At 40.4% G+C, this 27,860-nt stretch overlaps 1 protein-coding gene and 1 long non-coding RNA gene across 4 annotated transcripts in view; one reads left to right on the top strand and one right to left on the bottom strand.

The window, feature by feature from the left end:
• Positions 1-2,539: 2,539 nt before the first annotated feature.
• On the top strand, positions 2,540-6,949 carry LOC135416146 (uncharacterized). The gene is made up of 3 exons (XR_010431464.1): positions 2,540-2,834; positions 3,550-3,697; positions 4,148-6,949. It is a non-coding gene; the product is annotated as an uncharacterized LOC135416146 (long non-coding RNA).
• A 13,552-nt stretch (positions 6,950-20,501) lies between these two features.
• TTC8 (tetratricopeptide repeat domain 8) overlaps positions 20,502-27,860 on the bottom strand; it is a 38,187-nt gene continuing 30,828 nt past the window's right edge. For 2 of the 3 annotated variants that reach the window (XM_064658941.1, XM_064658942.1), the window contains 5 exons: positions 26,797-26,936; positions 25,367-25,541; positions 24,001-24,123; positions 22,770-22,853; positions 20,502-21,118 (listed from right to left, as the gene is read on the bottom strand). In XM_064658941.1, the coding sequence (XP_064515011.1) occupies positions 21,002-21,118; positions 22,770-22,853; positions 24,001-24,123; positions 25,367-25,541; positions 26,797-26,936 (639 nt within the window). In that variant the 3' untranslated portion in view covers positions 20,502-21,001. The remainder of the gene's footprint in view (positions 21,119-22,769; positions 22,854-24,000; positions 24,124-25,366; positions 25,542-26,796; positions 26,937-27,860) is intronic. The other variant, XM_064658943.1, reaches the window with a different exon arrangement.

The raw sequence follows: 27,860 nt of genomic DNA, 5'->3' as shown, positions 1-27,860 counted from the left end.
TGCCAAGCACCCTTGCTGGCCTGGGGAGGGGTAGCAGCTTCTCACCTGCAGTGCTGTGGGCAACATAAGAAATTCCTCTTGCTTCCAGATCCATACAGGCTTGCCTGGTGAAATCAATCAATGCTCATTAACCGCAAATTTACTACAGACCCAGGATGCCATGGCAGGTGGGGTTTGTGTTTTTGCATGCAGAGTCCCATTCTGGGCTTTAGACTCTGGGAACAGCTCAGGGAGAATTGGCTGTGTTTGGAATTCTGTGTCTCTGGTGGAGATGCAGCATTTAAGCATTAATTTGTTCTGCATGAATTTGCACAGGAGGCAAACACAGAGGTCAGATTCTGCCACGTTGAATTATGAGGGCCTCTTAGTTCTGCCTGCCTGCCTGCCTGCTGATCAAGGTTAATAAGAGCTGGCAAGCTCCAGAGGCCCAGTTACACTGATTGCTTTAAAATTCTTCAAAGGCCACATTGACTGTCACGAGTAGAATCACCTGTGCTGGTCTCACTGGAGTTATGTTTGCTTGCCCCAATTGCCAGTTTATCTATTAATATACAGATGAACCTGTTGCTGAAATAAACCACCTTTCTTAGGTCAATATTGATTTAGGCTGAAACTGCATTGAAATGGGGATAGAAAGCATTTGAATAAAGGACCGTTGACTTGTGTTGCACTTTCTATATTGCACCTTCAACATCTGCAGTGCAAAGAAAGTTTTAGAATTGAATTAAATCTCATTCTGCTGTGGCTGACACTAGACACCCTTGTGACATGAGGACTGAAGAGATTGGTCTTTCCTTCACACTAGAGATGTTGCAAAAAAAAAATCTATCATTAAATAGAATTCTTTCTCCATCACATAAATCTACAGAGTGAAGATGGTGAAGGGCCTTGAGGGGAAGCCGTAGGAGGAGCAGCTGAGGTCACTTGGTCTGTTCAGCCTGGAGAAGAGGAGAATGAGGGAAGACCTCATTGCAGCCTACAACTTCCTTGTGAGGGGAAGAGGAGGGGCAGGCACTGATCTCTTCTCTGTGGTGACCAGTGACAGGACCTGAGGGAATGGCCTGAAGTTGTGTCAGGGGAGGTTTAGATTGGATATTAAAAAGAGGTTCTTCACCCAGAGGGTGTTTGGGCACTGGAACAGGCTCCCCAGGAAAGTGGTCACAGCACCAAGCCTGACAGAGTTCAAGAAGCTTTTGGGCGATACCCTCAGGCACATGGTGTGACTCTTGGGGATGGTTCTGTGCAGGGCCAGGAGCTGGACTCAATGATCCTTGTGGGTCCCTTCTAAGTCACCATGTTCTGTGATTCTGTGATTCAGGATGGCTCAGAGAGGAAACTCTGTGCTTCATACCTGAGCTGAACTTCTTGAGTATGCTTTACTGAGCTGCAGCCCAAGGCCCATATTCTCACAAGAATAACAGCATTCAAGTCAAGAGCACAGCCCCACAACCATTGTCTGTGCCCTGCACACTCAGAAGTCACAAGCCCCTAAGCTCTTGGTGTTCTGCTACTGCCCATGCTTCCCTGGTGCATGGCTGGACATCTCCACCTTTATCTCACTTCTGCACTTGGATTAGAAATCTGAATCTCTTCAGTTTAATCCCCCATGCACCATGCATGCCCTACCTGGTATAGCTAGTACAGATAGCTGCTGTCCTGAAGTCAAGATAAAGTTTATCAAATTTATCAAACTGTTTCAAAACAGTAGCAGTGTTGCTGAGGGAAGAATGGGGAGAAATCATTCATGTTTCCTAGAGACTGTAAAGACGAATGTAGTATTGTCTGTGCTTTGAAAGAATAAGTCCACTGCCTGTTCTGAAGAAGATGGCTCAGCTGTTTAAGTCCAAAGTTGGTGCTGAGTTTTGAGTACCAGGTTTGCATAGACACCAATCTTGGGTTACAGAGAAATGCCTTTCAGGGGTGAAAAACCAGACTTCTGGCACCTTTTGTTAAACATTTCTGCCTTAGGAGACTTCTTCCTCAGCCTGCTGTCTGACAGGAATCCTATTGGGAGGTGTTTCACAGTCCCAGTGCACCTCAGCAGAACCCATCTATGTAAAGTCAGTTGGATCTTGCATCCTGAGGACAGAGAAGACAGCAGCAAAAATACAATGTAGGAATTCCTAAAAGAGTACCTAAGGGCTAGCTGCCCTCATCCTGACACCAAGGCAGGGCAGGAGGATAATCCTCTGGGCCACATGAGGCTGGGAGGTGTATTTTCACCTGCTGGGCAGAAGTAGCAGCACCAAGTGATTGCAGACTGATGATACTCTGGAGGAGAGGATTCATGCCACCAGGTTGGCTGCTCACCATTGACCTGTCCTCTCAGCCTGGACACTTGGCTGCCTGTTGGCTATTAGATACTGATCTAAAAGAAGGCATATAAACTGCTTTATGTCCAAGCATTCACAGGCTCTGCCGTCCCAGCAAAGGCTCTGCGGCAATGTCAAGTTAACGAGAGTCCATGTGGGAGGGAACAGGGTGCTGCTTTGCACTCAGTGCTAATGCTTTTGCTTAAGCATAATCCAGCTGAAGGTCTTTTCAGTACAGCAGAGTTCAGTGGAGGACTAGCTGAGTGTGCTGGTTCAGAGGGCACTAATGTAATTGTGTGATTAATTTACGGCTGTGCTTTTGTTTGCTGTGCAGGCTGCAGTTGGTGGAGACAGACAGCGGGATATGGTCACTCCTCCAGTGCTCCCTCTCCTCTGACAAAGATGACCGCTGGCCTCTGAGAGCTGTCTCCTTCAGAGCAAGGATGAGTCACTGCCCCCGGGTAAATAGTGAATGCTATGATGGCACTCACGTTTGAAAGACAGTGAGGTGGAACAAACAAGGTAATTTCTTAATAAATATTTATTTCAAGGAAACATATTGAGCTTAATCCTTTTTTCCACTGATGTTAATGAAAGTTATGCAGAGACAAAAGGTGCTACAGCATTTGTAACACATTTTGATATCTGTGGATGAAAGGTTCTAAATAATAGCTAAGGATTATGTATTCCTCAGAGGGAGCATGAGTTAGCCTGCTGGATAAATTAATAAACACATTGTTATGTAAGTATGGTAAATTGCTGCTGATGCTTCATACTTAAACTTGACATGCTAATAAAAGGAAGCTGGGGATTGGGTTTATTTTACTTTATTTTATTTTAAATTTTAAATCTAATTTTTTTTTAAATTTAATACTTGTAAGGCTTGCTTGAAAAATCTCCGAGTGCTTTCAGTTTAAAGACATTAAATTTTCAAATGGACACAAATATTTCAGCTCTGTTTCATAGGTAGAGAAATTGAGGTATTCAAAAGATCACCGAGACTTCAATGTCTTGGGATCTGTGAACTAAAGGCTGCACCCCTGGTCAATACAAAGACAGAAAGCGATATTTAATTGTTCTCAAGATGCAAAAACATCAAAATGGTCTCACAAAAATAAAGGGATCTTCATGGTGTAAAAATGTCAGAAAGTAGATGTTCTCTGAGTTTAGATATTTAATAATGGCCAAGAATACTTACTATGCACTCATTGTGGTATATCTTATATTCTACCCCAAGTCTCGCCATGAACATTACAAGTGGGGAAGATCTCAGATGGCTTTTTCAGTTGTGTGGGATACACTTTCCTGTCTCAGGGGGTTTCACCATTAATCTCATCCCTCCGCCCATCTGAGTCTGCCCTTGGAGACACGGTGCAGCGTTGCGGGTGAGTGCTAAAGCCTGTCCTTGCGCTCCAGCCCCAACACTGAGGGTCTGCTAAGTGCCGCTGTAATTAAGCCAAAGACCTTTCTTTCTCTCTTCTTTCATCTAGATCCCTGATCTTATTAAAAGCACTTGTACAGTGATACTCACTGTGGTAGTTGAGGATCATTTAAATACCTAGCTTGATCTCAAAACTGAAATATCTAGCACCTAAAAGTGATATCTAGTGATAGCACATCTACAAGCATTAAACTGAGGTTCATAAGCGATTGGTGTTTGCTACTAAATGCTAAACAGCCTAGTATGGAGTATTTATAACAAAGTACAATTTTATATTTATATAAAACTGTAATACATTTGTAACAAATTGTAATTTGTTATATTTGTAAATATAATTATATATTTATAATAAATTACAGTTACAAATTATCATGGAAATGGTTCTGTTTTTCAGGTGCAGCTTACATCATTTCTGCAAAGGAAGCCCACAGAAATGACTGAGAGTGAAATTTGTTATCACCAGCCAACTTTCAGTGCCTTTGCCTTAGTCTGGTATTGTACTTTCTGCACTTTCAGCAACTCCACAATTATTCTTCTGAATCTGGACAAATTAAAAGATCACTTTCAAATGGATAGCAATTTTCGGAAGAGCTGAAGAGGATTTGGGATTTGTAGTTAGGGTTTTTTTAACATTCTCCCTTCAAATTTAGTGATTTGTACCCGAAAGGGTTTAATACTCTACCTTCTGTTTCTGGACCCCTGCTCCGCAAAGACTACTTTGGTGTCTATGCAATAAGATGTCAGCCTTTTTAAAGGCTGCTACTAAAAGGAAAACAAGTGATGCAACATGAAGTCACAGATGGACGTAAATAAGAAAACAAACAAGACTCTAAAAAAAAGTCAAAGAAACCTTGTGATATTTCCTGCCATCCTGGTTTCTGTTCTACCTGAAATTTGTTACTGATTCCCTGTGGGAATAAGGTTTGGCATGATTGTGTTGTCTGTCTGTATGTCTCACAGTATGCCCTCCAGTTTCAATAACATTTGGCAGAGAGGTAAAGGTCTGAAGGAGATGATGTCTTCACAATCATTATAAACATGGGTAGTTCTGTGCAGGAGGCCAAATCTAAGTGCATTGACTGGGAAGCTCATGCATGATTAGACAGCAGAAGATTCAAGTGATAAAGTCTTTTCATGTATGCCAATTAAAGATTAAAAATGGGGAATTTATACTTTCTTCTACAAGGTCACCTTGTAGAAGGTGACAAAAGCTGATCATGTTAGAAAAAAATATCCTTGGGAAATTAGGTCTGTCTAGTCCTGGTGCTCGGGTACCTGCTTGTTCCTTGCCTTTCTGAAATGTTTTATCCACTTAGATGACTCATGAGGACAAGGATTGTTTCTCGTAGACAGTCCATACCTAGCACAGTGAGTACCAGTCTCAGCTGAGTCAAGGGCCCTTCCACAGTGAAGGCAATTTTGTGCTGATGGAGCCTCTTGCTATGAAACAATAATACTCAGATCAATCAGGTTGATCACTAATCTTCCTTTTCTTCTCTTAGATTCAGATAATGAAGATTCTCCTTCCAATACTCCTTTGGTATTAGTAAGAAGAATTATTATTAGCACAGGAAATGAAAAAGCCAAAGATGAGACTGAAACTCATTCCAACATAGTGAAGACTTTAATTCTTTTTTATGTCTTTTCCTTAAGTTTCTTTTACCTAAGACTTAATGGACAAAGAAAGGGTGATGCCAGTGTAATGGGCTGGCACTTCTAGCTTGCACTTCATTTCCATGGAGGTAAGGGAATATAACAATCAAGGGTGGAAGAAAACTGGGCATTTCCATACTGTCTCTTTACAGGAGAGGGGGATGCATTCCCAAGTGCATCTTGTCTTCATCTCACCATTGCAATCATTGGTGTCAAAAGCTTTTATTGTCAGGTTTTTATGTGTGAAGAGACTGTCTGGCTGCTGGGGCAGCATTGGCAGCTGCTGTCAAGGGCAGCACAGCTGGGGATGCCTCCTGGAGGTCAGAGCCTGTGGGTTGCTGCGGACAGCCAAAGCACAGCTGCTGGGTTTTGTCTTAGTGTTTAAACAGATACTCTGTTTGGTGTGGGATGTTTCTCTCTGGACACAAATGCAGCAGTGAGTAGTGCTTCCTTTCTCGTGGCAGAACAGCTACTGTGCAGTTTGCTTCCCTGCATTACACTCTCTTTCTTCCTTTTCAATATGATTGCAGACAGAAAGCAATTACTTAAATATTGTTAGTAGGATGATTTCTATGCCACTGACCTTTTTTCAGTCCTGGGAGATCAAACAAGTCGCCTGCTCAGCCCTGCCAAGTGCAACATCTGCCTACATGAGCCCAGTCTGTTGTTAAACCAGCCCGTGATGCTCCTCTGCCACTATTATCTCTATCTCTCAATTTCCCTCCTCTGTGTCTTCCCTTCTCCCACCAGCTTCTTTCCCTCAGAAGCCCCATCTGCTTTCCTCGCATGCCACTTTCCCACTCTCTCTTTCCCGGTGCAGCTCCCGCTCAGCCTCTTTTCCACCAGGCTGCAGCTCAGCCTGATGGCTGCAGTGACCTTTCAAGCGCATGTAGTGCCGTGTGTGCTGTGGAAACATGCTCCCCTCCACGTGTCAGCACAGCCACAGCCTCTCGTAAACTTTTGACCCTTGCTTAGTCCTCTGCCATCCCTGGCAGAAACAATGGCAGGGTTATATGCCTGGGTTTCATTACCAGTATCTGGAGACTGCCAGGGAACGCAGTGTTGCAGCTCTAATTACACTTACAATGGAAGAAAAATACTCTTAAGGCAACAGCTGCCATTTTCTTCTTCTCTGCATTTGTTTTCTAGGCTGTTTCTCCTCTTCTTTGATTTTTTTTAAAAAATTATTATTTATCTTTAGGTTGCTACTCAGGAGCCAACTGTGAAAGGCTACATCTCTTGAATAATACAGTGTGGCACTCCCTGAGCTGTGTAAGAAGTCCCTGTTATGGGTGAAGGCAAGAAAGAGCATGAAAACAGAGAAAGGTGGTTGCAGTCCTTGCGGATGGGTGGAGAGAAGCCAGTAGCAGCAAGTTCACATGTCTAAACTGGAGATTTAATGACAGAAATAATACCTTCCCTGAGTCCAGCAGAAGAAAAATCCCTCCCCAGTCGGAAGCGGCACAGAACAGTGTCCATTGCTTTATTCCTACTAGTAAATAAATAAAAGTGACTTTCCAAGGAGCTTCAGTGCAACCTTCAATGCTCCAGTCAGTGGTTCGCTTTTCTTATTTCCAGCACATCATTCTCCCACTGCAGTTGTGCTCTAAATAAGCTTCAAAGCCTTGCTCAGAAAACATTTTCAAAAACGTTATCCTTTCACATAATTTATTTGTAATACAATGGTTTTCTTAACACCTTACTAGATCAGCCCCAATAAACAATTTGTTTGAACATCTCCTCACACCAACTGGATCAGTCTCCTGAGGTTTTACTGTGCCCCTTTATCCTCCTCTCTTTGCACCATTTCCCTGTTTAACCAGTGCATTAATGGGGAGGCTGAAGTCCAGATAAGATGTCTCTCATCATCAAAGTCCTTGACGCAGACTGAACTGATGGTGGGATATCCTTCCTACAAACAGCAGTTTGAATGTCTGTCTTCCAGCAACAGAAACCTCTTTTAGTTGCTTCTTTATTGGACCCTGTCACTGCTTCCTTTCAAAACCTGTTACTTCTTAGCTGTTGTAGATGCTGCCAGGCAAAAGCCATGGAGATACAGACAGGCCCCTTGCACATTGCTTCCCTCCCATTACCCGGGCAGTCTCTCAGCCCCCCCGGTGTGCATCAGCCCACAGAGCCAGAGTGAGTTTACCCCCTTCCTTCAGGTGGTGCCAAAGGTTGACGCCTTAATACTTATTTTTTCTGTCTATACCCACAGCACTTCTGAGGAAGCGTTGCTGAGCTGGCCTCATTGATCTCTGGAAATAGGAGTGAAAAGACATGGTGACTCTTGAAGTTTTCTAAGCTGGCTCTGTCGGAGTGGCCTGGATAGAGAGGTACGCTAGCAACAACCTTGCTGCAACATTTATTCCAGGAACACACCTAGTGAGTGCAACTTTGTGAGGAAGGCTAAACCCAAGGAAGGGCACACATGCTGCTCCTTACCTCGATTCAAACCCCAGGTGGCCACCAACCTCTCCTCCTCTTGTGCCAGGCACAGCAAGCCACAGCACCACCAAACCCAGTGGTACCATGATGTTCCAAGGTATTCAGGGCTGCCATTTGCCCTGAATGAGAGAACAAGCTCACATTTCATTTGAAACCAAATATTCAGGATGTTTCTTGGTGTTACAGAAGACAGAAAGCTCCAGAATATCTAGAATATCAAAGATCCAAACAACTTTCTATTTACAGTTGCTTGATTTTGGAGGCAAGGCTGACTAAGGACTTTCTGTGCTTGACTTGGCAAAGTCCACCAGCTTTCATCAGCCTCAGCCTCTGAATATTTGCCTGTTTCACTCCACACATGTATCCCTGCAATGCAGAGTATAGGGAGGACAAGTTGTGTGTCTTCTTGAAACACAGGTTGATTCTGCAGAGAGCACAGCACACAGCATTCAGTGTTTGAATTGTCTATTTAGCTCCATCCAGACTCCATGGCCCTGAAACAAATGTGCTACATCACAGCATAAACTCACAGTGGAGAAATAAGACTAATTCTAGTTACTGGATTTAACAGATTATGTTTACAAAGTAGTTGTTTGATTCTTTTCACCTCTTGTCATATCCTGTTCCATTTAAACTTGATATCCTATTTTTTAACAGAACAGGTGCCACAACTTTAATGACTAAGACATGGTATCTCATTATCCTAAAAAAAAAAATAAACAAAAAAGTTTGAAGCTTATTGTCAACTTTCACGAGAGAACTTGCAGACAGAGCAGGAAAGTACAGTCAGGTTCGGGAACCTGATGAGGAATACAGAGAAATGTTAAATAAATTATTACTTATGCATTATTAAAAATAAGTCACACTTCTATAGCTCCTCTCAGATAATGAACTCGAAGCCATTTATAATTAATTTCACAACTCCACGTAGGTGAAGGAACAATGCCATGTTGTTTTTATGAGCAAAGAGCTGAGACATTGATATGTGAAGTGTTTAAAGTGATGTAGACCCCTCTTGAATAGCACCAGGGAGTTTTCCCCAAAAGGTACTCCAGCAGGTAAGTGAGCTGGGCAGGCATCCAGGCTGGTTTTCAAGGTTTTAGCTCCTGGAGCTGGGACTGTCTGTCTGTCCTGGATTAGGCTGGGGTCTGGCCCAGTGGGCTCTTCAGATTTGCTCACTGAGATACTGACCCATCACCCCTAACTCCATGGGAATCAGGCTGTTCAACTCATCATCCTGAAACTTGGAGTTGCCAAAAAGACATCTCACAGAGCAATGCTGTGACAGGATGCAGAGGGCTCCTGTCACTGTTGTTGAAACCTGAAAAATCATAATGCTGCACTGCAGAGGCAAAAAAAGACCATAATACACAAATGCTGATTTAACTCATGGATGGGGGAGCTGCAACTGCCGAGACTGGAAGCTGTTGTGCCACGTGCTGACAGGAGGCAGAAGGGCTGTATTTGTCTGATCTGCTGACATGCAGCAAAGAAAGCATTCAGCTGCTGCTGAACCCAATGGAAAATTAAAATCCTACCCCAAATGATTTTCTGACATGGTATATTCCCAGAAAAGGCAATGACATTTACTGGCGTACTGACAATAACGGGAACGTTACACATAACATAACTGAGTATTCTATCAGAGCTGAAGTCAACTGTGCAGCCCAGATTACTTCCACTTTTGTAGACTGCATTGCAGAGTGTTGTGGGAAGCAGTATTTTGGGAAGCGTAATGGGTAGAGAATCTGAGCCCCGTGAAAGCAGGAGAATGTGACTTGCCCTCCTTTTCCCTGTGCTGCTTGGGTTTGCAAATGGCAGATATTTTCTTTTCCCAGCTTTCAGCCTTATTTTATTTCTGAATCAAGTTGCACTGTACCTGTGGTATCCTATGACTGTGTTCCTTATCAGGCAATAGCAATCAATAGATGTGAAAGAACACATCTAAACCTTTCCTTACATCACTGTCCTTGCACAGATGAAGGTCTTCTGTGGTTGGTGCCTTCTACACCTGCTCACTATGTCACACAGGGAGCAGCAGTGAGATCCTGAAGGCAGAAAATGCTATTTTTGGTACTGTACTTTAAATGTGAACATTTTTCCCTTCTCCTAAAACTGTGGGGTTTATCAGATTATGTTTCAAAGAGACAATGAACCTCTGCATTTAAAACAATTCCCCAGAAAGTGGTGGACTTTCTTGATAAATAAATAGGCAGGTAGAAAGAACCTGTTATGTTTTAAATCTCTGAAAACACAGACCCTGACAAATTTTGTTGCTTCCTTCTCATTTTGCTGCTATTTAAGCTGTTCCAGAGGCTTGTTATGATTATACTGGGCAAGAGATGCATGGAAGTTGTCTCCAACATTAGTTCCTCAAAACATCATCCCTTTCACAGGAAATATTTTGTTAGCTCTTTTCCTGCAGTCTTCTACTGACTTAGCTGTTAAATATACTACAAGAACTGCCCATAAAATGGATTATATGAATCACAAAATCATCAAGGTTGGAAGAGACATTTGAGATCATTGAGTCCAACTTTCAACTCAGCACAACCATAATCCCCCCTAAACCATATACCTAAATGCCACATCCAGAGGCATCTTGAACTCTTAAAGAGATGGTGACCCCACCACCATCTTGGGGAACTTATTCCAATGCTTAACCACTTTCAGAGACAATTTTTTTTAAATATGTAATCTGAACCTCCCCTGGTGTAACTTATGGCCATTTTCTCTCATCCTTTTGCTTGAAACATGGCAGAAGAGACCAGACCATCTTACCATAACCTCCTTTCAGGTAGTTGTAGAGAGTGATGACATCCGCCCTGGCCGGTTCTCTAGACTAAAAGACCCCAGTTTCTCACAAGGAACTGAGCCATTCCTCATAAAACATGTTTTCTAGACCCTTCACCAGCTTTGTTACCCTTCTCCGGACACACTCCAGCACCTCAACGTCTTTCTTATAGTGAGTGGCCCAAAAGTAAACACAGGATTTGAGGTGCAGCCTCACCAGTGCTGAGTACACGGGGCAATCACTGCCCTGGTCCTGCTGGCCACGTTATTTCTGATACAGGCCAGAATGTCATTGGCCTTCTTGGCTGACTGGGCACACTTCTCGTTCATATCCACCTGTCTGTCAACTAGAAACTCCAAGTCCCTTTCCGTTGAGCAGCTCTCAAGCTACTCTACCCCAGGCCTGTAGCACTGCATGGGGTTGTTGTGACCCAAGGGCAGGACCCAGCACTTGGCCTTATTGAACCTCATTAGTTGTCCTCAGCTCATCAATCCAGCCTGTCCAGATTTCTCTATAGAGCCTTCCTACCCCCCAGCAACACTCCCACCTAATTTGGTGCCATCTCCAAGCTGATTGAGGGTGCACTCCATCCCCTTGTCCAGATCATCAATATAGATGTTAAAAACAGCACTGGCCCCAATACTGAGCCCTGGTGAACACTACTTGTGACCTGCCACCAGCTGGATTTAGCTCCATTCACCACCACACTTTGGGCTCAGGCATCCAGCCAGTTTTCTACCCAGTGAAGGGTGCACCTGTCCAAGCCATGGGCTGCCATTTTCTCTAGGAGAATGCTGTGGGAAACAGTGTCAGAGGCTTTATTGAAATCCAGGTAGACAACATGCACAACCTTTCCCTCATCTACTAAGGGGGTCACCTTGTCATAAAGGTTGGTCAGGCAGGAAACTCTGAGTTCCAGCCCAAGTTCTCTGAAGTTTTAATGAATATTGTGATGTTCTTGATAATCTAGTGAACAGCTGACTCTTATCTCTGTGTGTATGTGGAAGAGCATGAAGAGAGGAAATCTGTGCCAAGTAATGGCCATGTAAATAATTTCTTTGACACAAAACTGTTTTGTATCTTTACACAGTCTTATATTCCTATGAAAGCAGAAGTTACCAAGCAGCACATTTTGCCCCTAGGACAATATGCTCTTTTCTTACATTTATTTCTCATTTTCTAGAAACAATCTTATTTACTTTATCAGAATTCAACATTAATAATCACTTGTCAGAAGTTTTCTGACACTACCAGCAATTATTTTGCCATTCTGCATTACACATTTCCAGAGTGAACAATAGACTATATATTCCATATTTTGTAATAAAGATATGGCAAGAAAACATGTATGTTTTTATGAATAAACAGAACAATTGTAAGATCTGAACAACAGAATGAGATATGGGTTTGGGATTTAATTGTAATTTTAGGAAGTGAAACATGACATTAGGATTAGAAGGGAAATACTTGCTGAAAATAAGAAAAGGTTACTTCAACTTTTTGGAGTTACAAGATGGTATTCAAAAGAGGTATTTTTATACCCATCAGGGAACCATACAGGGTTTATGCAGATTTGACATTTTCTTCTTCCTTCTCTATTTGTATCTGGAGCCCAGGGTGAACAATCTCCTTTTTGTTTGCTCTCTCTAAATATCTTTGTCTGGACAGCTGTTGATTCAAGCTCCGTGAATAAATAAAATGAAGAGGGCCTCCTGCATGATTTAAAAAAAAATGCTATTTTCTGAACCCTGACTTGCCATTTGCAATGTTAGCATTATCTTATTAGACAAACAAACGGCCTCTTTTCCCTCCTCATGAGCATATTAGCTTTGCGCTTGCAAAAGCTGCAGCAAGTGAACTTTCCTGACATTAATGGGAGGTGACGGCAGGCGAGGGAAGATGCTGCCTTTGTCCAAGAGGAGGAGAAGCACTGTGAGCCCAGTGCGCCTGCAGCGCTCCAGCTTCCTGCACAGCTTTTATATTCCCAGTGTTTGTGAGTTTTACTGACGGAAATAAAAGACAAAATCCTTTAAGAATTCAATCCTGTCACCCCTCTGCACTCTGCCTCTCACCATTGCTTAGGGAGGAGTATCCATACAAAAACCTCAGTAGTCACTGGGTGCAAGCACTGAAAAGTGGGGTCAGCTGACGGAAAATGCTAAAAATGCAAAAATTAATAATTATAATAGCAGCAACAATTCCAATAGCCTTATTTTACATGTATGGAAATGGAGACATGGAAAAGCATAATTTGCTGAAGCTGGAGCACTAGCTGGGGCTGGGATGCAGGTGCTTCCCTTTCTAGGCCTCTCTTCTAATGACAACCAGATTTTGTCATCCCAACATGTGATCGCTGCCTGATATTCCTTGTTAAATGTGACTAAAACTTGTCAGGAGAGCCTTACACAGCTCTTGAAGGTTCAGGTATCCTCACTGATCCTCTGAAATATTTGTGCTGCCTCTTGAGGAACATCAGGCAGTCTAGATGAACATTACTTCACTGGCAGCTCAGTGGCTGTGTTTGCATGACCTAGCTCATACAAGCCCTTTTTTACATCCCGTTAGCATGTTTGCAGGCTACTGCACTTAATTGCATCCTGTACCAATGTTTTAGCTCCTTTTGGACAGTCCAGCACTAAGGGAGGAAGCTGACAAAAAGGATAAAATCACAGAGACAACATGTCACAATGTAAGGGGACATGAGACCTGCCAAACGGAAAGTTTAATGGATGCCGTGGCTTCAACAGACATGGAATACTTCTGGGAAACCCTACATAAATCATAAATACCAATATGTTCTGTGGAAAATAGCACCCCATAGCTGTAAAAGCTGAACAATACATTGAAGTTCCAGTCTCCAGAGCTCGTGTGGGTTGTGAGGGCTCCATGACTGGGCAGCTGCTCTGCTGCAGTGAAATGTACTGCAGAGGAGATGGGTCAGGAAGGTGCCCAAATAGCTTGTCTCGTGCTTAGCAGGGGTGATTTCACAGGGCTGCTGTGAACTCAGGGAAGATTACTCTAAGCAAACTCTATCATCACCATACATTATAGAAATTTTAGAAATTTTAAAAATTTTAAATGTTCTGCAGTTTCCAGTGTGTTACAGCAAGAGACAGCGGAGACTGATAAAATTAACTACTACTCATGTCTACTGTTGTGACCTTCTCAACCTCCAGAACACAGGAAAAGGACATCAGATTAAATGCAGTTATCAGGCTGGAAAAGGGTGAAATTCCTGTTAGTCAGCACGATCAATTAAATGAGATTTAGTTTGCTTTCTAAATGTATGCACAGGACAAACCCAAAGCCCAGACAAAACGGACTGTTCTCATTTCTCTTCAAGCAAATGGCAAATCTGAACCACTTCCAGAGTTATTGGTGGCTGTGTGGCAAAGCTGGTCCTGGCACAGTGACAGCTCAAGCGGATGGAGCTGAAGCTTGTCTGAGGAATGAATTTCTTTGGAAAAAGCCAGGCTCACACAGTCAGCAGCTGGAGGAGGAAAGGAATATTTTTGGGGTGATATAGACCAAACTGCCTGGAAACAGAACATGAAGTCACAGAGAGTGCAAGTGCAGCAAGGCAGGATGAACACATCCTGAGAGAAAAGAAGAAATTAGGTCATAAAATCTGAGAAAAGAGGAGAAACCACACTTATCATTCCTTAATGATTCCCAGGTTGCTTGGCATCTCAGCTCAAGTGTCTGATCCAGAGATGGATTTCACAGGGACCAGAATGATTCTCACTTTCAGCTCACTTTTAAGGGAAAAACTCAAATTTTGCACATCTTATTGCAGAAACTGAAGAAATTTCTTACATCAGCTGCCTGTCATATCCCACCCTGCTCCAGCCACACAGCTGGGCTGCAACTCCAGGAAGGGGGGGACAGCTCTCTATCCTTCCCTCAGTAGCAGCAGTATACCAGTCATGGGAAGTGGTAGCAGCCTCTGAGCCTTTGGGACCTATGCAAAGCACTGGGGCATCCACATCTATACAACTTTCTTTCGAAGGTAAGACAAGACTTCAAACAAGGTCCTGGGCTGTCTGTTGAGGTCTTTATCAAGTGTATCTTCAGCTGCCTAAAGCTTAATCAAAATCTGCCTGGAGATGCTATATTAATATTGAAGCCTATTCATGTAAGAGAGCAGCTCTTGACTGCAGCCAGGAGCACCACAGGATGGTTGACTTCTCCTTGCCTGGTAAGATGTACTCAGCCTGAAAGTGTTCTCATTTCTCAGCAGCTACGAGGGGCTATTATCACAGAATCACATAATACAGAATATGCACACAGATCATCGAGTCCAACTCCTGGCCATGCACAGGACCATGCCCAAGAGTCACACCATGTGCCTGAGAGTATCATCCATGTGCTTGTTGAGCTCCATCAGGCTTGGTGCTGTGACCATCTCCCTGGAGAGCCTGTTCCAGTGCCCAACCACCCTTTGGGTGAAGAACGTTTTTCTAATATCCAGCCTAAACTGTTTCTCTGCTTTAAGCAGTTTCACCATCTAAGTAGAGATGAAAACTTTGGTACAAATCCCTGAAATCAGAATTGAAGAAAAAAAAATTGTTCTACTACAGGTATAATCAACTGGTGGGAAGCACAGCACTGACTACCTCCTATGGATATGCGTGGAAAAAAGAGCGTGAAAGAAGCTCTCATCTTTCTTGTATCTAGTTCCTTTGATATTGTTAAAACAGATTCGTTATACTCAGCATGTCTGGTGCTATGACCTCCATAAGGGGCAGAAAAATGTTATGACCATGTCTAGCGCTGACTTTCAAACATGCATGGTCACAAAGACAAGGATAGCACTGCTCCCAGGGGCATGGCAGCAGGATGTTTCCCTGCACTCTGTGGACCCCTATAAGACCAATAGATTTATTGTAAACCACAAACTATTTGAAGCCTAAATACCTGCTGTGCTATTTTAAACCTGAGCTAAAGGGGGACTTCCAGAGGAGAAAGGAGAATTTATTTACAGTATGTACATCTTAGAGTCCCATGTAACAAGAACATTTGTTTTTCCTCAGGGTGCTTGAACAGACTTGTATGGGTAAAGTTCATTTGCTTATTGTTATAAATGATATTGAGCTGCAACCTAATGTTGGCAAAGTTGGCCATGTTGCTATGGGAAGACACCCAAAGCTGTCTCTTAGTATAACATTAAAATATTGTTTCCAATCCAAATAACACTTTTCTGTTTTTCTCTTACTCTTCCTCATTCAAGAGATTTGTGCCTGAATTACCTTGTTTTCCCAGAAATGACAGATATTTAGCCTGAAGGGAATTTGCTTACAATGTATGTTACTTTACAATGTTATTGGCTTATGTTGCAGCACAGTGTTCACCAAGATAACATGGTATGAAGTTACAAGTGATGATGTGACATGGTTTACCCCAAGAAACAACTCTCTCTTCCCTTCAAAATCAAATATCTGTCATTACTTAGGCTTTGTTTAAAGTATTTTAAGTTTTGATCTAAGCAGAAAGGTGTATATTCTGGTGGTGGTATTTTTTTAGTTTTAAAGGCATTGGAGCACTTGAAGGTTCAGCTTCATTAGAGCCACTTTCTGAGATTGCTGAGTATGTCTAACTTTTTCTTTAAAGATGATGTTGTATTCAGGTAGATCATATGAGACTTGTCACATAATGCCAGTAGTTTGAAAGTTTTTGAACTTTGCTTGTAATTGCTTAAAAATTAGTAGTTGAAAAATACATACACATCTGCTAATAAAGATAATAAAGACTATAAAAGGTGAGGCTGAAAAGTGTGAATTACATCAGTAATCTATAAGTAGCCACATTATGTTTAGTTACCATTATATTAATTATTTTTTGCTAATATATATATACCCCTGCAAAATAGGATCTCACATTTCACCCACCTTTCCCAGTGTTCAGTTAGACTGGGGTCTAAGGTAGTCTTGGAGAATTATTTCCTTCACTGTCTATAGCTACTGCCTGACCTGCAGATATCTGTGAATGTCTTGCACATATGCAGTAATGATATCGATGTATTATACGGCAGAGATTTCTGGTATATGTGGTCTTCTGCTTATTAGCCTGCCTTCCCAGGACTTATATTGAATTTAAAATCTAATGTTTATCCTAGTAGCTACCATTTCATACCATAATAAATAAATGCTTGGTAATGACATAGCATTTTAAGCCATTAGACATTACAGGATTGCAGGCAGAAGTCAGAAGCTTTCAAAGTTTTTGTACTGGATCTCCCCCATCAATATCTCTTGAGGAACTAACAATTACATCCTTGAAAGCTAGTACAGATACATGCATCCGGGTTTGTTCTACCGATTAAAAAAAGAATCGGTAACCATATATTTTAGAAGACTATGTTTTTATGTGAACCCTGAGCTGTTAGCTTATGGTAATTCACAGGAACAAAAACAGTCAAAGGTTATGTTCCTAAATTGACTTTTGTGTGGTATCTGATACACAATTAGATCAGAGGCTCTTGATGGAAGATTTTATGACCCTTGGTTAGCATGATCTAAATTTATTGCTTGAAAGGATTAATTAGTTAACGTGCAATAGCTTTAAAGGTTCTTGGCATTATTATAGTATACAGAATTGGAAATATATGGAATTGGTAGTAGTATAAAATGACACCAAAGCTAAAATGTACAATCTTGGCAATTACTTTATGGTTATGTAAACTGAATAAGCTGAAAATGAGATGAAACTGTTGGGGTGGTCTACTTGCTGGAACCGAGTTTCCTGGCTCTTAACAACTTTGCCCTTTCCATAGCGCTGAGCAAGGTTTGCATCCTGCTGTTTCTTCTTGTGTCTCATTTCTAATTGGCTTCAAGACTTATTTTTGAAGCAATATAATTGGTTTCACTGGAAATACATGTCAAAAAGCAAACAGGAAATGGGGAAAAGCCCCACATTTGTGTGTGCTGATATATTCCTATACACAACACAATGTGTTGGGAAGAGAGTTTTTTACTATGAACTCATTGATTTGATTTTTTTTTTACATATTCTATAAAGATCTAGTCTCTAACTAGGAAATCTTCTTCAGCTAAATCTTTGTGACCTTTTAATAAACTAAATATAGGAAAGGAGAAGGCTGTGCACTATGTAATTGCTGTAACTAATCAACAGAAAGAACATAAATATAGTACTTGTACAGATCCTTCAGTTACTTAGCATGATTCAGGGTATGTTTACTTGATAGTTTTTCAACAAAAATTGCTTTCTCTGGTGATGTATCTTCCAGATTGAACCTTCTTACAGATGCTTCCGAGCATTTGCAACTCCTGAGCACTCATTAACTTTGAAAGCTCCCCTATTCAGGAAAATTAGTAATGCCACCATCTTATCAGCACAGGAGTTCAAATGCTGCTGGAGGGTGACTGGAGATACAAGTCTGTATATGCCTTGAATATCAAAGTTTAGGCCTATGTCATATCAGAGATCAGACTGAATGACCCCAAAATCTCTCCCTCTAGCCTACAAAGACAGGAAGCAATGAAAGAAAAAGCCCACCATCAGCAGCAACAAAATTGGATCATTATCCAAAGTCTTACAGTGACTGGACTGGCACCTAATGGAAAACTGACTCTGTCCTGCCCAATGACTTCTGAGGATGCTTTTTGCAGCCAAAATGATCCACAAGCCTTAACTGCAAATTCTGATTAATTTCAGCAACAGTTTCATGGCTGGTGCTGTGGCTATAACATCTAGCAGAACAATCAAATTCCTTTAATAACCTAATCCTACATTATCAACTTTTAATTGGGTTCATCCATCAGAAAGACCCCAGCAAGAAGGCTGGTAAAGAAGGATGGAACTGGTGGTAACAACCATAAACTGTACAGACCTTTCCTGCAGGGACACAGAAACTTCAAGATGCCCCAGCCATCTGCTTTAAGCTTCCTTCCAGGCAGCTTTGTTGTGGATACTATCACCCCTCTAGATTAAAACATTGTGTTATTTTTTTCCTCGTATTTTATTCTCTACTCTGAAGAGATTTTTTAAATGCTGGCTGGACGTACCTGGAGCTGTGCTACAGGTTTGGGGACAAATGGTTGCTGTGTTACAGAAATGCTGCTTGCAATGTTAAGGTCACACTGCCCTGACATGATCCTACTGCAGAGATGAACACGGATTCCAACGTGTTGTGTTGTGCTCTGCCGTCCTCAATGAACCAGAGGTGGTTTGCCCCGGGGCCTGCTCATTCAGCTGTTTGCTGCAGCTTGCACCAAATTAACATACAATAAAATTGAAAGATTCTTCCTTGACAAACAGCCTGCTGATTCATCTGTTGTTTCACTGTGGTACTCTACTCATTACCACATTTGATTTCATTTGTATATGTGCTAATCATGAAAAATATACTGCCAGACCCTTGCTTTGGGGCAACAAGGCAAATAGCTGCTGCCTTTTGGGGCAATCAAAATATACCATGTAAGATAAATTTGGAATAGCTTGCAGATGCTGCACAGTAGGGAGATAAAAAGATTTTAATCCTTGTTTAGAACTTGTGCTTCTCTGTGGGGTTTGGGTTTTATTTCTAATTTGCACAAGCATATTATGTAAAGGATTCTTTACCATACATGAGCCTTTTCTCTTTTAATCTCCATACATTCCTCAATATTAAAAGAATAACCACGCCCAGTCTATGTACTAAGGGGTACTGTTTTCCAAAAAAAGTAGTTACTCAGATCATTAACCTGAGCAGTGATCACAGTAAGTGGCATCTTATAAGCACTTATGAGGAACTATTGAACTGCCACACTAGATTAAAAATTAAAGTTGTGTTACTCATTTCCAGTTCACATAGAAATAATCTCATTTACTATGCAATTTTAAAATTAGTTTGAGTTAATAATATGACATTCAAAAATTCTCGACAGTTGTGTTTAAACTGCTAAGATAAATTTTCTTTTCTAGTGGTTTTTTTAAGTTTAGCAATGTCAGCTGGAAAGACATAAATACAGTAGATCAAAGGATGAAACTTCCCTATAACTTCATCCTTTTTTACCAGCAAGTAAAGTCTTACTTAAGTAATGAAAATTACTGATAACTAAGATTCTCTTTTAACTAGTTTGTGATGAATTTCCAACAATATAAAGATGTGGACAAAAAAAAATTTCCATTAAAGATGCTGCATCTATTCAGCCAATAATGCTTTTGCACTTCACATTGTGTGGCAGCAGTTAATGACAGTGTTTCTAGCTGTCACCTACAGAATGCTCTGTAGGGGAACCTGTGGGCACACTTCTCTAAGCTCTCCAGCATTCAACTTCACCAGCTACAACACACAAACACAGATGAGGGTGGAGAAGTAACAAATAGTAAAAAGAAAGACATAATATTAATAAACATGTTTAGGGTTGCTCCTTAAGCCAAGAGACTCCCATCAGAGAAACATGAAAAAATTTTGAAGGTCTGTTTCAGGATGTGCCATTTCAGATTGCCTCAACATCCCACATTTCTTAAAGGTCTTTTAAAAAGGTCAAGTTGTGAATTCATGCAAGTTAATTCCTTTTATTTAAAACACAAAGTATGATATAAAGTCTTCATTTGCTGTTTTTAGTAGTATTCTTGATGATCCAAATATTTGTCTAGCAACAGTGCTCATGTGGTAGCATCTGTAATTACCCCACCAGTGCCTTGTTCTCAACGATTAGTTCTTAACTCCACAAGCTTCTAAATACCCTTCTCCCTTACTGAGATCCACAATAAACTCTCTCCTGGGTAGGGATGAACACATACATTTATGCTATTTTGTACCAGTTCTGTGGAGTCTTTCAAAGTATGTTAAGATTACTGATCCTGATTTTCATGGCAATAAGGATGTAATTTAACTTATCTAAACAAATGAGACAAACCATATGAACTGAATTTATTTAATTCATACACAAAGAATACAACAAGGAATACAAGAACTTCTGCTTTACATATGTATTTTAAATTCTTTTTAGGTATTTTATTTTTAAAACTTAACATTCAGTAAGAAAGTATACTATCAAAAGTCAGGTTTCAAGACCAGGTAGGAAGTATTCCTACTCTGCTACTTGACAGGTTGTCACATGGGAATGTTTAAAACCACTTTTTTCTGCATAAAAGTCAGAAAAAAAATCCTTTTCTGTAATCTCTTGTGTATATAGTTGCAATGTGTTCTAGCTGCCTTTTAATAAGTGTTACGTTTTAAGATGACAAGAAATTGAAATCTAAACCTTTCCTGATACTCAAAGTAACACAGGCTTTGCCACAGGAATGCATTAAGTATAGTTCATCTACTTTGAGCTGGTATTTTCAAAATGCTGTTTGGGACATTTGCTCTGGCTAACTGTTCTTACATAATAAAAAACACGCTCATCAGAGCATAGCAAAATGCTCTTTTAACTGTTTGATGAGCTGCTGTGTATCAACATGGCCTGGAAATGCTTCTTCTGACTTCTGAGCAGCTGTGTAACTCCTCTGAAGATCTCCAACCTATAAGAAAAACACAAAATACTTTTGAAAATCCAAGCACTGCAGTGTTTGCGTCATGTATTCTGTGCATTCTGTGGAGTACATTTCTGATGCTCACGAATGTTTAAACCTAGCTGGTCCTAAGAGCAAACAGAGTCAGTATAGAGACTTTTGAACTCAGGATTATGTCCCCCTTACATCAAGGGATGAGAAGAAAAAGACAGATGTGATTTTAATGAGAGGGATGCTTCAAGACAGCAACTTTACATATCCCATTTTACCTGACTTCTTGGAGAATGGACAAGGTACACACCATGCCTAGAGCTTGAAGTAAGGAAGAATAAAAACCAGCAGTTCTGCTTTTAAACTTCACAAAAGTGCTGTAGTATATATGAGAAAAACACAACCCATAAGGCATCTGTAAAAACTGCAACTCCACGTGATTTCCTGCTTCCTCACAATGTTAGAGAACTGATGTTGCTCCTCTACTGTTTTTATAAGTAATTGTTCCCTACTTAGGGAACTTAACTTTTTTTCCTAAATAGCCATCATTTTTGGAAGGATGAAAAGGAAAGTATCTCAGAAAGTGGGTTCAGCAAAAAAGAATTCAAATGTTTGGGAACACATCTAGTAAAAGTGATAACTCCTGGATGGAAAGGAAGGAGTTATGGACAGAGTCAGAAGGAGGTCTTTGTTCCCTGTGGATCAGTCAACGCAGAGCTTCAGTGCAGCAACAGTTCTCTGAAGGAGAAGAAACCAGGGTCCTGGCAGCAAAGTCATGCTTTGTAAACCATGGCCTTACACCAAATCTAAGGACTGCATTACCCCACTGCATCAACACCTGGCTGATGTGGCTGTCTGTCTTCTCCCATAACCTATGAGGATTCCTTGTGCAAAAGCTACGCAACAAGACATTTGCAGACAAGGATTTACTCCTTAATTGGTAGGTAAAATATGCAATTATTCAAAACCATCTTGTGTTTCACAATGGAGAGGATACGCTTACAAATTAATGGGTTGTTCTTTCTTGACGCGTGTACTTTAGTATCTGTAGGAGTTGAGCTGCCCACACAACACAGAATCATAACAGAATCTTGAAAGTGTAGGCACAAGCAAAGAATCAATTTTTTTCTTGTGAAAAATGTAAGGACTTATACAAGATTTCCTTATTAACAAGAATGTTGCACATTGTTAATACAGTGTCTTAGACACTCTGTATGAAATAAATTATTAACAAAAAATTCAAGGGTTGTAAAGCTGAAGAACTGACTTTCTTTTTGAGATCAGTAAGATCATGGGATAAATAAAGGATAGTTTTTCTATAATTACTGATAAATCATATTATACTATTTCACTTCACATTCTGAAAAAGCCAATGACTGTAAAGACTGTAGATGGAATTGTTAATGAATTGTTCATCTTCTAGGCATTTGGACAATTAAAAAGTTACTTTAGAGTTAGTTGGCCTCATTTATTCTCAAAAGCACACTGGAATGACTACTTTGATACACTTCTGGGTATTAAAATGAGAACATAACTTACATTTTCCTTGAGTTTGTGCAGTCTGTATTCTTTTGTCTTTCCTATCTGAAATTCTCAGTACTAACAATAAAAACCCAGCTGCCTCACCAAGACTCAGTTTTTAGATGACAAGAACAGGACAGTGCATTACCTTCTCTGAGAGTATGGCAAAATTGAAATGGGGCTCATACATATGAGGTGCTAAAGATGAAGCAGTCTGCAGCAAAGCTCTCGCCTATACAGAGAAATAAAAAAAATAATACAGTGAAATATGAATAATTCTTAAAAGAAATCATCCTATGTTTTCTCTACTAGGCATTTACTAAGAAAGCCATTTTCAACATGGTTACACCAATAGTGTAGGCATAATACAGTTGAATAGCATTGAAATTAATAAAGACTCTTGGTGAGTCAGAAAAAAACATACTGAGACATACTCAGTTAAGCAATTCAATTTTAAACACTGAAGAGAATATATTAGGTATATGAAATAAAAACAAGTATTTAAAGAACAGGCGACTGTATTTATCTGTTGTCTCTGACAGTACTGTCTTAAGCATCCCTGGAAACATAAATTTTATCATAAAAGTGACAGCTTTCACATTCTAAACTTTTAATAAAATCAGCTTTTTTTTCTGACTAGGAAAATAGTGGCATACAAAAGTAAAAGAAATTAAGTATCAAGGTGTATATTTTCATGCTGTAAATCCAATACAAAATTAAGGTCAATTTGTGAATGCTTCTACTAGAAGACGGAGAACTTAGTGGGGAAGAAACCAAAATTTTTAAAAAGAAAAGTATCTGTAAACTGTTTGAGAAGGCAAAGTTAAGAATCTATTAAAACTCCCTAAATCTGAAACATCTGAGTACATGTAACAGTACTAATGAAAGAACATTTTGAAACAAAATCCAAGATAAGCAAAACATCTTCACTTTTTTTTATTCTTCTTGGCACAACTTATTGCCATGATGATCCTGATTTTTAATTAATAGATGTGATACAAGAAGTAAATTGAAAATTTTAAGCCAAAAACTAAAGTAGACAGGAAGTGATTCCAACAGAAAGGTTCTGCAGTGCTAGTTATTAGCAATCACAACTTCCACAACTTAAAAAAAAAAAATCTCAAAAACTCCAAAGCAACTGTAAAGCTTGCTTGTCTTTGATGATCCATTTGGATAAGCCTAAGAATGAGCAGTTTAATGGGAGATAGCATGACAACATGGAAGTTACAGTGGAACATGCATAACAATTATCCAGGTTTTCTGCCTTTAACAGTAAGCTAGACATTCATATGATACCTCGACCTCAGAGAAATGACATGTTTGTTAAATACCACAGGGCCAAATGAAGCATTCTGCTTAGGCTGAGATTCAACACTGACCTGTTCAATGTGACCTTTTCGCATTTCCAGCACAGCCAAGTTGTTGTAAGCTTCTGCATAGTCGTTATTGTTGACTAACGTTAGCTTGAAACACTGGTAAGCCAAATTCAGGTCTCCTATCCCCTAAAAGTAAGACTGTGTTTTAATGTGTGAAAAGATTGGAAACACCATGCATCTGTTTTGTTGTCTGTAGTATCTTTTCACCCATATGTACTAACAAGGAATGCAAATTACAATAAAAACATGCTGATCAGAAGCATATGTGCTTTCTTCCCAGACCCTCGCATTTTTTTCTTATTCTTTCTCTAGACAGAATAATTTCATGCCCCAAGGGATATTCACTTCATCTAATTTAACTTTTAGATGACTGAAGTGTCTTCTAAAGACTATGCTATCTGCTACTGTCTATAGCAGGGTACGATGCCTCCAGAGAGGAAGTCATCTTGCCTCTCTGTCTCTACACATATTTTAAAAAAGAAGATAAAAATTAAGGGAGATTCATTTCTTGGATGGAGCGGCTGACCAGTACTTCAGTGTTATCAACAACACTGATACAGCATCAGGTTAAACATCAAAAGTGACAAATGCTAAAAAATACAGGCACATCAGTTCAAATTTCAAATTACTGTGTTTATCCCAGTTGCAATAAAAGCAAGATGAACAGCTGGGTTTCTCTCTGATTCAAATCATTATCAGAAATCATCTGAAGACAATTCACATTAGAAAGCTGTCAAAAACTTTATTCAGTAAACTTATTCTGGGCATGCAGCTAAAGAGAAATCTAACACAACTTCTGGAAAAACACCTGCAAAAATGGGCAAAGAATGAAAATTTGTGTAGAAATTTAACAAAGTTTATCACATGTTAATACAATACTTCTATAGGTGTCTCTGAGACAGAGGAACGTGCTTTCTCAACTATGATATACTCAGTGCTTTAGTGTTGGCTACTTGCTGCTGAATGTGTATTTTTACGACAACAGAATCGGTCTAATGCTCCATGTAACACAACTCCCAGAAAAATATCTTGAATTAAATTTTTTTTTTCAGATTATCTTGTACTGTAGCCAAGGCCTTCAAAGGCAGGTACATGTGGCAATTTTTTTAGAAAGATGGGAAGGTTAAAGACAGTGGGGAGTGAGCATTTTTTAGCAGGCGAAAGCCACATTCTGTAAAGTACAGAGGTTTTTTTCTTTTGCTGCTTCTTCTCTGCTGAAGTGCAAAAAAATTCCATTTGTACTGGACTTTATTCTGTACACTACTGGGTTTTGTATTTCCAAGTAGGGAAATGACTCCTTCCTAGTTATTTGTTTTACTTTTTTTTTTCAATTGTATTTATTCGGAAAGATTGTTAATATTTTTCATACCACAGCCACATGTCCCAAGTTGTACCACACATCTGCTGTTTCCTCCTCATTTTCAGCCAAAAACAGTGCCCGTTCAAATGAAGATAGTGTCATATCATATTGCTGGGCATAGAAGCAACAGAGGCCCAGATTGTTAAAGAGCTGGCAGTTATAAACACCCATCTGCAGGAGCCGTCTAGATTGAAAGAAAATATTCGTTTCATTTATTTTTTTGATTAATTTCAAATAAGAGTTCTACTCTAAAAGACAAAGTTCTCTCCTACTTTCTCCCTGTTCTGAGAGGGTGTAAAAAACAAGTGTTATAGTCTTACACTTGGTAGTTTCATGAAGGGCAGTGCAGGGCATTTTTTATTAGAATCAAAGCTGTGCAAAACAGTCTGTGTAAATTAGTAACTTCTGTCTTTTTGACTGAGTCACATGATCTGACTTTACTGTAAGACAGAGCTGGACACAGACTTTCTCCATTTCCTCTTTCCAATCCCTTGACCTCAATCAAGCTGTAATTCGTTGCAGTTACTTTTTATAACTCTTCAGACTTCAATTTTTTGCTTGATTCCTATTCTTCAGTGCTGCTTTAATTAGTAATAGTACATCTAGATGTGAATCTACATTAATCTTACATATGAAGCATAACTCAGATTTTGATTCAAATTGATGTTGTTTGGTGTGTCTTTTAGAATGGAGATATAAAAATTCTGTTAATATTTATAGAAAAAACAGAAATGCTTTGAGGGCCAGAGAAAAAGGGCTGTTGTCTGCAGCATGACTGTGAGTTCTTTAACCTAACGCATAAAAGAGCTCAGGTCCAATAGAAATGAGATGGAAGTGCTTTTATTGACTTAATTTGCTATTAGACTCAAGAACATGAGTCAGGCTCCTTTGCACTCTTGACTGTACCGAAATAAAAAGCAAGCAGCAGTATTTAACACTATCTTTTTACTGCTTTCAGTAAAACATGCAGGAAGCCCAGCCCACATTCAGGTCAGGGATTTTGTGGTCAGAACTCCTGGTCACTTCAGGTGAAGTTTTTCAAGATTATTCTTTTTCAAAGGGCTACATAGGAAGTCCTTATGCCTCTTGGATGTAATTGAAGCCGAAAGTAAGATCCACTGTTCTCAAAATGCCTCATGCTGTGAAAGAACTTTACTTGTGGATTAGTTGAATAACTGTTTTGATAATCTTTGTTGATACTTCTATATACTTCTCATGTAATGGTGACAAATTTTTAAGAGAGTGATGTAATTATCACTGGATGAGAAGATATATAAGTTGGTAAGCTAGTTTTACGGTGATATTTGTCCAAATGCTCATTCATCCTCCCATGACAATTTCCTAATTTGTTTTTGCTATCAGCAATACAAAATTCAACCCCTTATATTACCTTCCCATGCATTTAGTTCCCCTCCCTCCCTCTCCACAAGTGTAGATACCTGTAAAACCGCAGGGCTATCTCGGGCTGGTCTGAATAAAAATGGTTACTGCCAATGCATGCAATGGCTTCCACGTGAGTATTGTCTTGTTTTAGGACGTCTTTATAGTATTCTGCAGCTGAGGAGATATTGTTCATTTCCTATACAGTTGGACAAAAATTCCCATTACTTCTACTGCTTATCATCTATTTTTATCATGGAACTTATTAAAATGTCAATCTACTGAGTGCTTTACCTATGTCCTGTACAGTACTTCACAGAATCACAAAATGACAGAACATGCTGAGTTGGAAGGGACCCACAAGGAGTATCATCTAAACACTTCTTGAACTCCTGTCAGGCTTGCTGCTGTGACCACTTCCCTGGGGAGCCTGTTCCAGTACCCAGCCACTCTCTGAGTGAAGAACCTTTTTCTAATATCCAGCCTAACATCCCCTGACAAAAATCCAACCTTTCCTTTGGGTCCTGTCACTGGTCACCACAGAGAAAAGATCAGTGCCTGCCACTCCTCTTCCCCTCACAAGGAAGTTGAAGAGTGCAATGAGATCTCCTCTCAGTCTCCCCTTCTCCAGGCTGAACAGACCAAGTGACCTCAGCTGCTCCTCCTATGGCTTCCCCTCAAGGCCCTTCACCATCTTCACTGCCCTCCCCTAGATGCTGTCTAATAACTTAATATCTTTCTCATATTGTGGCACCCAAAACTGCACACAGTATTCAAGGTGAGGCTGCACCAGTGCAGAGCAGAGCAGGACAATCCCCTCCCATGACTGGCTGGCGATGCTTTGCCTGATGCCCCCAGGACACGGTTGGCCCTCCTGGCTGCCAGGGCACTGCTGACTCATATTCAACTTGCCATCGACCAGGACCCCCAGGTCCCTTTCTGTGGCACTGCTTTCCACATCTCATTCCCCAGTCTGTACAAACATATAGGGTTGCCCCATCCCAGGTGCAGAATCTGACACTTTCCCTTGCTAAACTTCTTATGGTTGGGGATTGCCCAGTCCTGTAATTTGTCGAGGTCTCTCTGCAGGGCCTCCCTGCCTCTGAGGGAGTCAACACCTCCT

Source organism: Pseudopipra pipra, chromosome 6 (genome assembly GCF_036250125.1).
Source record: "Pseudopipra pipra isolate bDixPip1 chromosome 6, bDixPip1.hap1, whole genome shotgun sequence".
Classification (NCBI taxonomy): domain Eukaryota; kingdom Metazoa; phylum Chordata; class Aves; order Passeriformes; family Pipridae; genus Pseudopipra; species Pseudopipra pipra.
This window is presented reverse-complemented; position numbering and strand designations above follow the sequence as displayed.